This window comes from Centruroides vittatus, unplaced genomic scaffold, assembly GCF_030686945.1.
Source record: "Centruroides vittatus isolate TY-2023 unplaced genomic scaffold, ASM3068694v2 contig_1773, whole genome shotgun sequence".
In the NCBI taxonomy this organism is placed as follows: Eukaryota; Metazoa; Arthropoda; class Arachnida; order Scorpiones; family Buthidae; genus Centruroides; species Centruroides vittatus.
Window position 1 is genome coordinate 581,461 of NW_027121084.1, and position 15,022 is coordinate 596,482.

Below are 15,022 nucleotides of genomic sequence, written 5' to 3' on the forward strand. Positions count from 1 at the left end.
TAGAATACTTGATATTAAACCAGTATAGGAATTTAATTTTGCTTTGAATTAAAATTTATTGCCTTATATTCATAAAACAATTTCAAAATATTGAAGTAAATGAATTACATAAAATATAGAAATTTTTGTAAAGAAAATTATAAAACTGGAAAAAACTTAACAATATATAAATTATTAATTACATATTATTCATTTTTATTTTATAATTTTTAGTTATTGTAAATAGAAACTGAAAAATAATTAATGTAAAAAAAGATTTATTATAACAAAAGAATGAATGATGTTAGTTACAATTGTGTGAATTTGATCAGGAATCTTCCACATTATAATATGGAAGATATTAGGCACTGTAATAATAAAAAATATTATAAGATTCTTTTGTAACTGAACTCTAGAAGTAGCAAGTTTAATAGATAGTTTTAAACAAGGAAAATGACTTGTTTTAAAAATAATGGATATATTGCATCAGAAAAACAAAAATAACGAGAACTTTAACAAATATAAATACAATAGATATTTTTTATTGTATATATAAACATCCACATCAGATCTGATACATAGCAATAACTTCTCCAAATGCTGTATAACATTGGGCTATAATAATTACAAGTTACAAATAAATTTGGCACTAGAGGGAGGCATTAGGTGCCATCTTATATTAAAGGGGCTCCAGGCCGATTCTTTTCTTTCAGTTTAGTCTAAAATTATTTAATTAAATTATAATTATTAAAATTTAATACAAGATGGCACCTAATGCCTCCCTCTAGTGCCAAATTTATTTGTAACTTATAATTATTATAGCCCAATGTTATATGGCATTTGGAGAAGTTATTTTTTATTGTAACACGATTAATGCTATGCTTACATAATTAGTTGAAGAAAGTTTGATATACAAAATATAAAAAGGTGGTGAACATGTCCAAATGCATAGGGAATATACTTCATCATATTGAGTATAAAGTTCAGTATTAATATTAAATTTTGTATCCAGAAAAATTTGAATCGGGTAATTAATTTTTAAAGTTTTTATAAACATATAATAGAATACTCTTTAATTTTTGTAATGTAACTAAATTTATTGGAAATAATTGTTTATTACAACTAATGTACTATAGGAATTGCTAAACCTAAAGTATTTCATTTATTTATGTTTAGTATTCTTTAAGTATATAATTTATTCAATTTGAGAATTTTTTGATTTATGTGCTGTATTTTGTTTGAAAGGTTGTGACAGGAGCAGTTGGAGGGACAGTAATGTTAGAAGCTGTGTCTAATGCAACCAAAACTTTAACTGCCATATCTGTTTCAGAAGTTGCCTCATTTCCACCAGCAATAAGGTATGTTAAATATTTCATATGTAAATATTTTTATTGTAATAACGATACATGATTTAAGAAGTTGTAATTAATTTTTAACCTTTTTCATATTTATTACTATTGTATTCTCAGAATGACAAAGTTGCAAAATATTTGCCGTTTGTTGCAAATAGCCGAAAGATATATATCTTCTATAGAAGAATTGCACACAGCACCTCGAACTATATTGCCACATGGTGCATCTTTCATTGGATATCCTGTTCTTATAACATTAAGTATTGATTCTAATAAAGAAATAACAATTATGGTATGATTAATTACAAATTTTATATGCTAAGCTGATTTTATAATTTTAGTCTTAATCATTTATACATTTTATAATAATCTAGTGCCATAGCAATGAAACTTTAGGATCTCTAAGACAACGAGTAGCCCAATATCTTCATCTAAATGCAGAGGAAATTCAATTACATTGGGGAGATATAGAAGTAAGATTTAATTGAATATATTTTTATCAGTTCATTACAAACATTCTATGTCTGTTATAATAAATTTTACTTCAAAATAATCACAAGTAAATATATTTAATCATCTTGATGATAACTATCTAGCCACTTGTCAAATATAAAATTAATAAAACTATTGTATCATGTGATAAATGTGACTATTTTTTTATTTCAAGTTTTAAATATTATATTTTACAGAAATATTTGATGATGATATAATACAAATTTTAGAATTTTTAATAACATCATATGAAAAATCCTTTTAATTCAAAACATAGGAAATTAAAAATTAAAATTTGTACTGCATCATTATCAGAGAATTTCAAAAGATGTAAAATGCTTTATGCACTCTACATTATCATCATTGAAGAATACCAGACTTATTTACTATTATATACTGTCATTTTCTAATATTTTTAATTTTCTTCAATAAATATCAATATATCTGCATATAATATTAAATTCACTTGCTGATAGATTTAATTTTCATTAAAATTAATAAGGATTTCAGTAGATTTTTTTTAAAAACCTCAAGTTTTTTGGCATTTTTTTTCAGTAACTTATCACACAAGGAACTCTTATTGATATATAGCGTAGGGTCCTTTCCCAGTCCTTTGCTTGTCTTGGGATTTTAGGAAAAAAGTGAACTGTTTCCCTGGGATCTGGGAAATCCTGGGATATAATTAATTATTTTAAGTAAAAAAAATATATAAAATATCAGAACTGAAGGTCACAGTTTGAATATTTATAACATGTTGATGTATTATAGTTGAATAAACTTATTATAGCATGGATGTGTTATGGACAAAGTGATTAATCGGGCATTATGAATAATGACCAAAAAGGGTGCGCAGTGTGATAAATATTGATTAATTTATCAAATTGACCGGTCATTATGAATACTGCTATCATCTAGTCGGGCAAAGTGATAATAATACATTGAGGAGTGATCATCCAACATACGCTAGCCAATCGGCACTCTGAGTTGCGCATGTGTATTGTGTTCAGTGTGTATTGCGTTTAGTACCAAATTTTAAATTCTGCGACATTTTAATTTGATTAAAAATCTCCACTTATTTTAAAACATTACATGTTTATATTTTTTTAAAGAAAATAGTTTGTAATAATTCACAAAAAATAAATATTTCTAAATGAAATAAGTGGAGATTTTTAATCAAATTAAAATGTTGCAGAATTTAAAATTTGGTACTAAACGCAATACACACGCGCAACTCAGAGTGCCGATTGGCTAGCGTATGTTGGATGATCACTCCTCAATGTATTATTATCACTTTGCCCAACTAGATGATAGCAGTATTCATAATGACCGGTCAATTTGATAAATTAATCAATATTTATCACACTGTGCACCCTTTTTGGTCATTATTCATAATGCCTGATTAATCACTTTGTCTATAACACATCCATGCTATAATAAGTTTATTCAACTATAATATGTCAACATGTTATAAATATTCAAGTTGTTACCTTCAGTTCTGATATTTTATATATTTTTTTTACTTTTTAATTTTTATTTTAATCTAAAATATCAGCAAATGTTACATCTATTACTACTGGTAATTATATTTTTATTACAAAAATTTATATTTTTGTTTGATATGAAGTGAATAAAGTATATTAGTTCATTATATTAGTTGGTAGCAGAATAAAGTTTTGATTTCAAACAAATATTTGATATAATGTGCGATAATTTCACAATGAATAAATGTACATGCATAATTGTTATATCGAGTTGTACAAAACAATATTCTACGTCTTCCTGGCTCAGTGCCAGCAAAAAATTAGGTAACTAGACAATGTTAATTTTGACAAAAAGTTACAAATTATCAAGTTTAAATATCAGTTCTGATATAAATTATTTTTTTTCTTATAAATTTTTTTAATAAAATATATTGAAAAATATTGTATTTAAAACTAAAGATATTAAATAAATGTACATGGTTTTTTCATATGAATATAATGATAATTTGATTTTTGGTGAATTTTTTTAAATAATATCACCTGACTGACCTTGATTGACCTATATTTCCCTTGGCCGTTTTACAAAATAAATGTAAACAAGGGGACATAGCAAAGGATCAAGAAAGAGTTAATACAGTGGAGCATCGTTTATCCGAATCAATTGGGGACTGGGGTTGTTCGGATAACTTATTTTTCAGATAATCGATTATGTACAAAAAAATATATTAACCTATCCCATGTTGAAAATTTTCTTCGTTGCATGTCTCTTTGCGTTGAATTTTTATCGATGTTAAGCCTAACGTAAATTTTTTAAAATAATAATTGTGGTTATTGTATCATTAAAAATTATTTTTTTATTTTGTACAAACAAAATAAATATATTGAAAAATATAAAAATTATATTTTGGAAGTTAATCTAGTATCAAAAACGATTTGATTCAGCACAACACAGTCCAGTGGAACGCTTTCGGTTAACCGAAGTTTCGGTTGACCGGCTTTCGGATAAATGACTCTCTACTGTATTATCTTTGTCATTCCTTAAAATTTTATTTAGGTTTGGAGCTCTTTTCAGAACCATTCTTGACTCCTTTTGGTCTGCAATTTCTTTCATATTTCTGTTATATGTAAACTTTGTGACTTTACTGGGATCATGTTTTGAAGCCTTTTTTGTGCTCTTCTTGTATCTTCTAATTATTCCTGTTATTGTGCTTTTTTGTATCCTAGGGCTTCGGCTACTTGTACAATTTTGTTGATCTCCTTTGCTCTGTCTGCAACACTGTCACAATATAGAAAGGCTCTTCCGATTAGAATTCGAAACGCTGCCAGCTGATAACGATATGGATCATTTGATTGCGAGGGGATGTACAGTGGGCTGTGCATTGATGTAAACATCAGTGGATAAATGCCTTTTTTTGAACTAAAATGTCTAAAAAGTGTATTATTAAGGAACTTTTCTGTTCCATTCTCAATTTCAGGCCATTGTTGTTACTATTGATCCATCAACAAATTCATTTATCTTACGATTATTCTTCCATAAGATAAAGATATTGTTGTTTATTTTAAAAGATATAAATATCTTATTTTAAAAGATATTTATATCTTTCAAAATAAACAATATGTTTTTTTGAAATCATAAAAAACTCTTTTCTCCAGTTTCGTAACAACCAACTCGCACAGTATTTCTGAGATTGGACTTCCCATTGGGACTCCCCTTTTTTGTCTGTTGTCTGGCCATTAAAGCTAAAGCAAGATTTGTAGCATATCAGTTTAGCCAGTTCTACAGTCTCATTGTTGTAAGAAATCAATTCGGTGTTTTTGCTGAACATGAATTCCAATAGTGCTTCCATGCAAGATTCGATTTTTATGGAAGGATACAAGTTTTTATAATCTGTTTAAATTTATAGCAATTTACATTATTTTTAGAAAAATTTTTTAAATTTTATTTATTTAATATTTTTTACTTATCTACTTCAATTTTGTAAAGATTTTATCTTATACAGCAATTTTTTTTAAACAAATTTTATAATATATCCAATCAATTACCTAGTTTTTAATTTCAATTTGCATTTAATAATCAGCTAACATAAGTAAAAAAAGATTTAAAAAAAAATATTATCTATAAACACGTATGTATGATGTAATTTATAACTATTTTTTCTTCTTATAAAATTTGTACAAAAAACAATGACTGAAGAGAGGTCTTAACAATGAAACGGGGTCAAAATGCATTTCCATTAATAAAGCCAATATCAATAAGAGTTCCTTGTGTGATAAGTTCCCAAAAAAAAAAAGCTAAAAAACTTGAAGGTTTTTAAAAAAATCCACAGAAACTAGTAATGGAAGAATCAATTAAAGATTTCAGTAATTTAGCAGTAATTATTATTAATAAATTTATTTGGTTTCATAAATTATTATTGTGATATCATTATGTAATTAAGCATATTTGCAATATATATTTAATTACACATAAATAAATATTTTTTTTTTATTTCTTGCAAGTACATTAATTTTAATTATTAAAGATTATAACGTTAAATATAATCCAAGAAAACATTTTAAAATTATTGTTATATATTAATATAACTTTAAATGACTTGGAGAATTTTGTATTTAATATATCTTATATATGTATACCTAATGCTGCAGAGATATAAATCTCAAGTAAGTTTTGATAAGTATTTTATTAGTTCTTAGAAAAGCTTTTAAATTTTGTATTTGTTATTTAACCATTAGTGCATATGTGGAGTTTTTATGATTCTGTTGAAGATTTTTCATATTTCTCTAAATTGTTAGTTGCATAAAATATTCAATCTCTCTCTGTCTATTTTATCAAGAGAAAAATATATATTTATATAATTTTATTTTGGAGCATTAATTTTCTGTAACATGTTATATGTGAAAATATAGTTACGCTTAAATTTAATACAAAAATAACAATGTTTAAAGTAATTTTCTATATTATTTGAAGTTTGAAATGGACTGACCAGACGCAGTAGAGTCCTGCTAGTCTGAACATCGCTAATTCAAACATGTTTCAGTTGGTGGAGAGGAAATTTTTTAACTCACAAAATATATGTTTTGTTTTGTATTTTCCAGTTGAATTTCAATGGTATTAATAGTACAAAAAGATTTAGAACTCCACAACAAAAAAAATCGTTAATTGTAGAATTTTGTCAGAAGGCAATTTTTTTGCAAGTTAAATGAAGACACAGTCTGTCCAAAAAGATTTTTTCTTGGTAATTACCATTTATTCTTATCAGGTGTTCCAGAATATACCTTTGATGATCAGACCTTTCTTTAGAGGCTACTTGGCCGTTAGGTTTAAAACATTCTTTAAAAAACACAGAAAATATCCAATTAAAAATTATAAACTTAAAATTAAAATCTGCATTTAATAATGCATTTCTCCAGTAGATGGAAAGGAAGAAAGAAGCAAAGTCGTCTGTAAGATCTACCTGTATATATAAAATTGAAGCAGGTAGATCTTAAATGATATATAAAATTTTTGATTGTGCTTTTTTCTATAGTACATTATAAAGTTTAATTAAATTAGGTCTCTTACAAATACAGGTCTTTGTTGATTAATGTGGTTAATCCCTCAATGCTACTGTGTATATCAAAATTGCATTAATCAAATACAGAGATACCTTGATACACGGCCGAACAATCACAACCCACTAGAACAAATTTTTAGTTAATAACAAATATTTTTATTTTAACAAACAATAATAGCAAATTTACCAAAATTTTATTTGCCGAGAAAAACATATCTATGTTAAGTAAAGACAGCTGTTAAAGCCACATTATTTAATATTTCTGCTACATATAAAATAGATTGCCACATTTTATTTTGCATGTTAATCAAATCCTGCATTAAGCAAAACCGTGTTAAGCAAGAGATACCTGTATATGAAAAATGCAATAAATAATAAATAATATATAAATGAAAACTTGTTTCCAAATAGTTATTGGTAATATAATATCTTTTTATGAATTATAATTAATGTCCAATTTTTTGAAGTATGATTTTAATTTTTGAATAGATAAAGGATGTTTATCTGAATTGTTTGAATATCTCTTTAATTCAATTGTAATGTTATCATTATTTGAGCTCTGAAATTGTTTCATATTGAAAATTTTATTGTTTAGTAGGTCTTTTAACAGTTCCACAATATTGTTTATAAATCTTTTTTTTTCAAAAATCAACTTTATTAAAATTTTGTTGGATAATCTGAAGTTTGAAAGATGATTCAAAAGTGTTTAGCTTGAATAAACTCATTTGGCTTCTCCGCCATTGATTGTTGTTCACAAAAGTTTTTCAATCAAGTCTTTGTCTCAGTAATTTTATCGAGTGTAAAACTTTAGTAAAAACTTTTATGAAATGTTATGTGAACGATATTTTCATAACACATAAATGATTGATTTTCTTGTGAAAAAAATAAGTTTTTTTATTACATATTTCTATAATTTCTATCCAATAAATTAATGGTTGATCACTACATTTTTTTTATAAATATATACTGATTTATGGTAGAGAATCGATTATCTGAATCAATTGGGGACTGGGGTTGTTCAGAAAATCGTTTTTCAGATAACTGATTATGTACAAAAAAATATATTATTAATATAGTATATTAATATGTCCCATGTTGAAATTTTTCTCCGTTGCATGTCGCTTTGCGTTGAATTTTTGTTGATGTTAAGCCTAACGAAAATTTTTATAATAATAATCATGGCTATTGCATTGTTAAAAATTATTTTTTTATTTGTACAAACAAAAAATATAAAAACAAAAAAATTATACTTTAGAAGTTAATTTAGAATCAAAAACGTTCAATTCAGCACGACACAAGTCCCGACACAGTCCAATTGGAACACTTTCGGTTAACCAATATTTCAGTTGATTGGTGTTTGGATAATCGATGCTCTACTGTATTTATAAATAAATTTATTATAGTTCAATTGCAGAACTGCAATAAAAATTATAATATAGTCAATATGTTACTATTTTGTTATATTTTATTGATTTTTGTTAAAATAGAAATTATTGTTTATGTAATAATTTTAATTTTGCAATGAAATTCCTGTAGACTTTTAAGTTTTGTTTTAAAATACATGCTAATATTTTTTAGTTGGCAACCTCTAAGGATCAGAAACTAATAGGACAGTTATGTTTGGAGAATAATCCTATGCTTTCTGTGAAAGCAACTTCTGGTGCTATTTTAAATAAAGTAAGTGATTTTTTAAATTTTAAAATGTCATATTTTTGAATTAACTGCCTTGATTTTAATTGTAAAATGAAAATCAGGTAATATATAAATTGGAGAAATCAATTAGTGATGTTTCATTTGTTTTTCTGTGTTTGTCACAAACAGCACTTATAGGCATTGCTGTCTTTCTTAATTCCTCTTTTTTGTTCTCTTTGCGCCTGTTCTTTACTTTGATGTTGCCAATAATATATGGCCTGTGTTAATGAGGGAAATAAATTTACCAGTAAATATATTAACACTAACTTGTAGGGAGCTGTAGAAATATATTTAGAATATAATTCAGAGCCACAGTAATATATTTAAAATTCAGAGAAGCAGAAATTGTCATTTTAAATTAAGAAAAAGGAATACTGTGGAATTAAAGAATAATAATGGCTTTTAAATCTTTTAAAATATTTGATTTGATATTTTATTAAAAGTAATAAAATTCTGCAGTTACCAAAGTTTAAAGAAATGATTAGCTATGTGTAACAAATTAATGTTGATGTTTATTCTTTTATAGTATATTATTACATAGAAAATGAAGATATAATTTTTCAAAACTGAGACAGTTTAGCAAACTTATAGAAAAAAGACAAAATATTGTAAAACAATTCAAAATAAAATATAAGAAAACACACAGCCGAGTATATCTTTTTTCACATTTCAAAAATAATAAAAAATCCAAGTTCATTTTTAAAAACAAAAAATTTGAAATTAGCACAACTTAACTTGATTGATCAAGTGCATCACTGTGCAAAATATGTTTTTTGGTAACATATAGATATTATAAAGAATTATTTTTTTATTATACAGTATTTTATATGTAGATACTAAACTGATCTTTTCTCACATTTCAAGCTATTTTGATATATATATATAAAGCAAATGTGCTCCAAAATAAAGCAAGAGCTAAAAGTGTTTCAAATTGAAAAGTTTGACTATAAAATCTTTGATAAAAAGCCTGATGCTGGCTCCTGAACAAGGTCAAAAATGTTTGCTTTATGTATATATCAAAATTGCTGGAAATATGTGAAAAGGTCAGTATAGTATCTATTTATAAAAAGTTCCAGCTAGAAAGAATAAGTTTTTATATTTTATATATTTTCTAAGTTTTGCAAAGACAATTTAAAATTCATGAAAGAAATTGTAATTATTGTTTTAAATATTTTGCAATGTAGAAAAACTGCAATCTTACTCTGAATGTTCTTTTTATGGAACAACAGCAATGGATACAAGAAAACACCTTCTTGATTCTTGCAACATTCTTTTGGATGTTTGAATTGCTACACTGCTATCTGATTTTTGTTACCAAATTTTATTCGGTGATAGTTTTGCCGTGCTAACTCTGTATAAAATATATAATTTCTTTGTTCATGTATCTAACTTAAAATAACGATGTTCTTTAACCCCTTTGTAATAACACCCGTTATATTCTGCATCTTTGAGACACACAAAAAGTGATCTCTAAATCAAGGAGAATTTTTATTTATGAAAGAAATTAATTTTTTTTTCACTTAAACTTTGTAAAAACTTTATTATTTATTTAATTGTTGTACTTTGTTTAACTTTTTCTAAAGTTTAGCTTTATTTAACTGTTCTGAAATAACAAAATCCAATACATTTCATCATTAAAAAAGTTTTATTGTATTAATTTATACAATATGTTTTTTTCTTTAATTAATAAATCTAACATAAAGAATAAGTATTTTCTAAAGAGAGAGGAACTTATTTAAGGAACTTATACTGTATTTCTGTGCAAATAAGGGCATACTGTTATAAGTAAATATATAAGTGAAAATTGCTTGTTTTCTCATTTATTAAACACACATCTCACTTTGCTTTTAAGAGTACAATTCTGTGTGTGCCAGGCTTGTTTTGGCTTTAACAGTATGGCATTATTGTGTCAATGTAAATTAAAGGTAAATGTACAGATACCATAGAGATGTAACTGTTCAGTGACATCTCCATGGTAACTTCAGACTAAAAAGTCGAAATAAAAAATATGCCTTTGATACTATAAAAATGTTATAAAAATGATTTAAAAATTTAAAAAAGTTGTGTGTTTGGTACTTTATATATATTTACTGCCAATTTTGCCTTCTCTATAAGTGTATACTCTTATTTATATGCAGAAATATATTTCTAGCAGGTTCTTAATTACATGATAGTTAAATGTTTACTATGGATAACATCAGCAGCAACATAACATAAATAGTTCGGCATAAATAATTTAAAGTTTTCTTGATATTTATAAAATTGAAACTAAAACAAATCAAAATAGTTGGTAAAAATTATTACATTATACTTCAATGGAAGAGATATGTGTCATTGATCAAAAATGGATTTCATAAATATTGATATTTTGAAAATAAATTACATTTATTATTTAATTATATTTCTTTTTAAATTAATAAAAAACTTGTTACCATAAATTGAAATTTGACAGTAAAATTTTTACATATATAAAATAAGTACTTCTGGTTGTAATTGTTTTTGTTTCCATGATGCATACTGAATTATCCAGTTTTTCAATATTTAGAAATATTTTAAAGTTTCTTTTTATATTAATTGACTATTAAATTGTCATATAACGTACAAAATGCACAGCAAATTGCGGGCTACTGGCTGCATCACGTAGTTGACCATTTAATTTCCAAACATTTTCATAGAAGTCAATGGAGGAAAAAAATTGGTATTTTCAAAAACTGGCTGTTATGTAGAGATGATTGCTTAAATAATTAATCACAAAACCAATTTCCACTATATAACTTCATCTGCATATAACTATACTATCTTCTGCACACTATACATCTGCACACTATATAACTTCAAACAAATAAAAATTGCATTTTTTTCCTAACCAAATTAATTACGTTATTGATTTAGTTGAATTAATTATAACATCCAAAACTTTTGCCTGCATAGTATTCTCTTGAGAAATTTTGCAAGATTCAAAAGCATTTAGGTATTATCATTATTCACTACTGTATTTTGCTGATTAAATCCCAGGATTCAAATAACTCTGGTTTTTGAATTGACTCTGGATTGAAAATTATGGGAAACATGTTAATGTAATGCACTGTACAGGGTAATGTAATTTAGAGTGATGGGTATGATGGGTATGGAGTTTAAAATTCTACCTTTTCAAATCATCTAGTGTCAGACAGCACTTTCTATTCCAAGATTCATGGTAATATTTTTTGAATAAAATTATAAAGTGGACCAAGTGGATCTTCCTACATTTTTCTTTCCATTTAGAACAAGTAAGAATTTTAATATATCTAGTATTTTTTGTTTTTCAAATACAGGATGTATTAAAATTTTGGAAATTTTGTAATCATAAAATGAATATTTTATATTTTTGCTGACTGCAATTAGTGTAAGTGTAATTGATAACACAACAATTTTGTTAGTCCTTTTTAATACATTTTTGGATAGTTATTTGTAGATAGTTGTATTACAATAAAGTTCAAATAACTTTATAAAAATAAAGTTTACAGAATACAAATGCAGTAACTTAAGAATCATATTGATCAATTTATTATGATATCTTAGCCATTTAACTGTGATGAATTATTAAGACACTAACTATTGATATGCTATTAAGCTATTCTTCTAGAATTTGTTGTGATCAATTTTAAGTCAAGAACATATCAGCTGAAGAGTAATTGAAAAAAGTTTGGTTCAAACTCTGTTTTAGAATGAGTTGCTGAGATACAGGGGTGAATTCTGACCAAAATTTTTGGGCATGCTGAAAGTTATAATAAGAATAATAGGCCTATCTCTAGCACTAAACAATAGGCAGAAATGTTATTTGGGGTGAATAAAAAAGTACGGACTGTTATAAAGCCCATTATATCTACACATGAAATATATGAAACATATAATGAAAAAGTATTAAAAATTTATACTGATAATTCAATTTTTGTGTGCCTTGACACTGGGGACCCAGAGCTTAAGCCCTATTAGTCCCTATGTAGATCCACCTCTGTACACAATACATGTATGTTGACTGGGTACCACAAGCTTTCAATACAATCTGGCCATGTTAAATGCTTTGAATGATGTCATGCATGCACATTTGTTTGCTGCACTGCAGTAAACTTCCACACGAGCAAGCAATCAAATTCCCACAAGCATCGCACTGACTTAAAATGGCTAGCCACTAGCTGTCAATGTAAACGCAAACACAAATGATAAAAGAGTTTTACATGTTAGAATAAATTATTATTAGCATGTTTGTTCTCATATTAAAAAAATGTATTGTTAATCAAAACTTTCTCTTAAGCATGCGGCACATGCTAAGCTCAGAGAATTCACCCCTGCTGAGATATAAGATAATAGTGAAGATATTCCTACAATGAAATCAAAGCAGACACGAATGACAATGTAATATCCAAATTAGAAGATGCTAAATCAGGTTAACTATGAAAACCAATTACAGTAGAGTGTCATTTATCCGAATCAATTGGGGACTGGGGTTGTGTGGATAACTGATTTTTCGGATAACCAATTATGTACAAAAAATATATTAACCTATCCGATGTTGAAATTTTTCTCCGTTGCGTATCGCTTCGTGTCGAATTTTTGTCGATTTTAAGCCTAATGGAAATTTTTATAATAATAATTATGGTTATTGTATTGTTAAAAATTATTTCTTTATTTTGTACAAACAAAATAAATATATTGAAAAATATAAAAACAAAAAAATTATACTTTAGAAGTTAATCTAGTATCAAAAACATTCGATTCAGCACGACACAGTCCGACTGGAAAGCGTTGCCGGTTAACCGACTTTCGGATAACGACGCTCTACTGTATTTCATATGTCATACAGCCAATAAATGGTTTTGATAGTTTGGAAAATGTGTGAGTAATTAAGATATGTCTTTTAATTTTTACTCATTCATCTCCTTTTGCAAGGAATAAACCCCAGGAAATGTATATTTTAAAAATAACTTTTAAGTTTAATAATGAAATGCAGTATTTTAAATTAATGATATAATTTGATTAAAGTTAGTGAATTATATACAGAGTTACTTGAAAGTTTGAATGGCTTAAATAAAATTAGTAAACAAAATATACAGGTTATTTTCAATTTTTACTGCACATGTAGGTGCACATATGCAAAGTCATCATTTTATAGTTTCATCTAATTAGGATCTTATATTTACAGATGAATTTCAGTCTTACTTTTCTTAGTTTGAATAAACATAAACAAATAATGTGTATTTGTTAATAAATTTTGATAATAAATAAATTTGTAAGCTAATACAAAATAAAAAAATAAGAGAAATACAATTTTTATGCATTAATAATAATCATAAAAATAATAATTTTTTTAGTCGGAATTTTTTAATATTATATATTATTAGTATTAATTTATATTAATATTTAAATGTTTTGAAACATTTAGAGTGAAATTTTCCCATCTTCTCCACAAACATTATTGGAATCAGTAAATTTTAATTCGTTAGCTACAGCATCAAGTGGATCTTCCATACGTTTTTCTTTCCATTTAGAACAAGTAAGAATTTTAATATCTCTTAAAATTTTATTTCTTTTCAAATTCAGTGTATTAAAATTTTGGAAATTTTGTAATCATGAAATGAATATTTTATATTTTTGCTGACTGCAATTAGTGTAAGTGTAATTGATAACAACAATTTTGTTAGTCCTTTTTAATACACTTTTGGATAGTTATTTGTAGATAGTTGTATTACAATAAATTTCAAATAACTTTATAAAAATAAGGTTTACAAAATACAAATGCAGTAACTTAAGAATCATATTGATCAATTTATTATGTGATATCTTTGCTATTTAACTACTTATGAATTATCAAAACTCTAACTATTGATATGCTATTAAGCTACTCTTCTAGAATTTTATTACACTCTGGATAACTGAATAACTTATTTCAACATTTATTTTATTTTTTTATTCATTTTTTATTATTATTTTATTATTATTTCTTCTTTATAATTTTTTATTGTAATTTAATATAAAAGAGTTTTGTTTGTATTAATAATTTTTATTGATGGATGTTCATTAATCATATTTATTAAATAGTAATAAATTCAGTTTTTACAGTTTTTGTTTTAGCAGCTTGTAGCTATTACATAACAAATTTTTTAAAGAAATATTCGATCTTATAATTTTCAACTGATTAAAATAGACATTTAAAACATATATTATTTTACAATTTTCAATGCAAAGATCATTATTAATGATTTCACTGACAGTCAAGAGAATCAATATTTATAATATAATAAGAACAATGTACAATACATCAAGTAGTTTTAAAATTAATTATGGTTTAATAATGTTGAAAATTAATCTAATTATTCATATATGAAAGTGTGTTAATTCTTCTTGATTGAGTATAAGGTTTGATAAGTTAATGTATACTTTATTCAGACAAGTATGATATTTTGAAAAAATATCCAAAATTTATGAATTATAA

General features: G+C 25.5%; 1 protein-coding gene across 1 annotated transcript in view; it reads left to right on the forward strand.

Annotated features, from left to right (window-relative positions):
- Positions 1-15,022, forward strand: part of LOC136969250 (ubiquitin carboxyl-terminal hydrolase 24-like) — a 135,477-nt gene that overhangs the window by 69,472 nt on the left and 50,983 nt on the right. The window contains exons 22-27 of the mRNA XM_067263338.1: positions 1,225-1,337; positions 1,449-1,623; positions 1,706-1,804; positions 8,437-8,535; positions 9,735-9,878; positions 13,973-14,083. Of these exons, the coding sequence (XP_067119439.1) occupies positions 1,225-1,337; positions 1,449-1,623; positions 1,706-1,804; positions 8,437-8,535; positions 9,735-9,878; positions 13,973-14,083 (741 nt within the window). The remainder of the gene's footprint in view (positions 1-1,224; positions 1,338-1,448; positions 1,624-1,705; positions 1,805-8,436; positions 8,536-9,734; positions 9,879-13,972; positions 14,084-15,022) is intronic.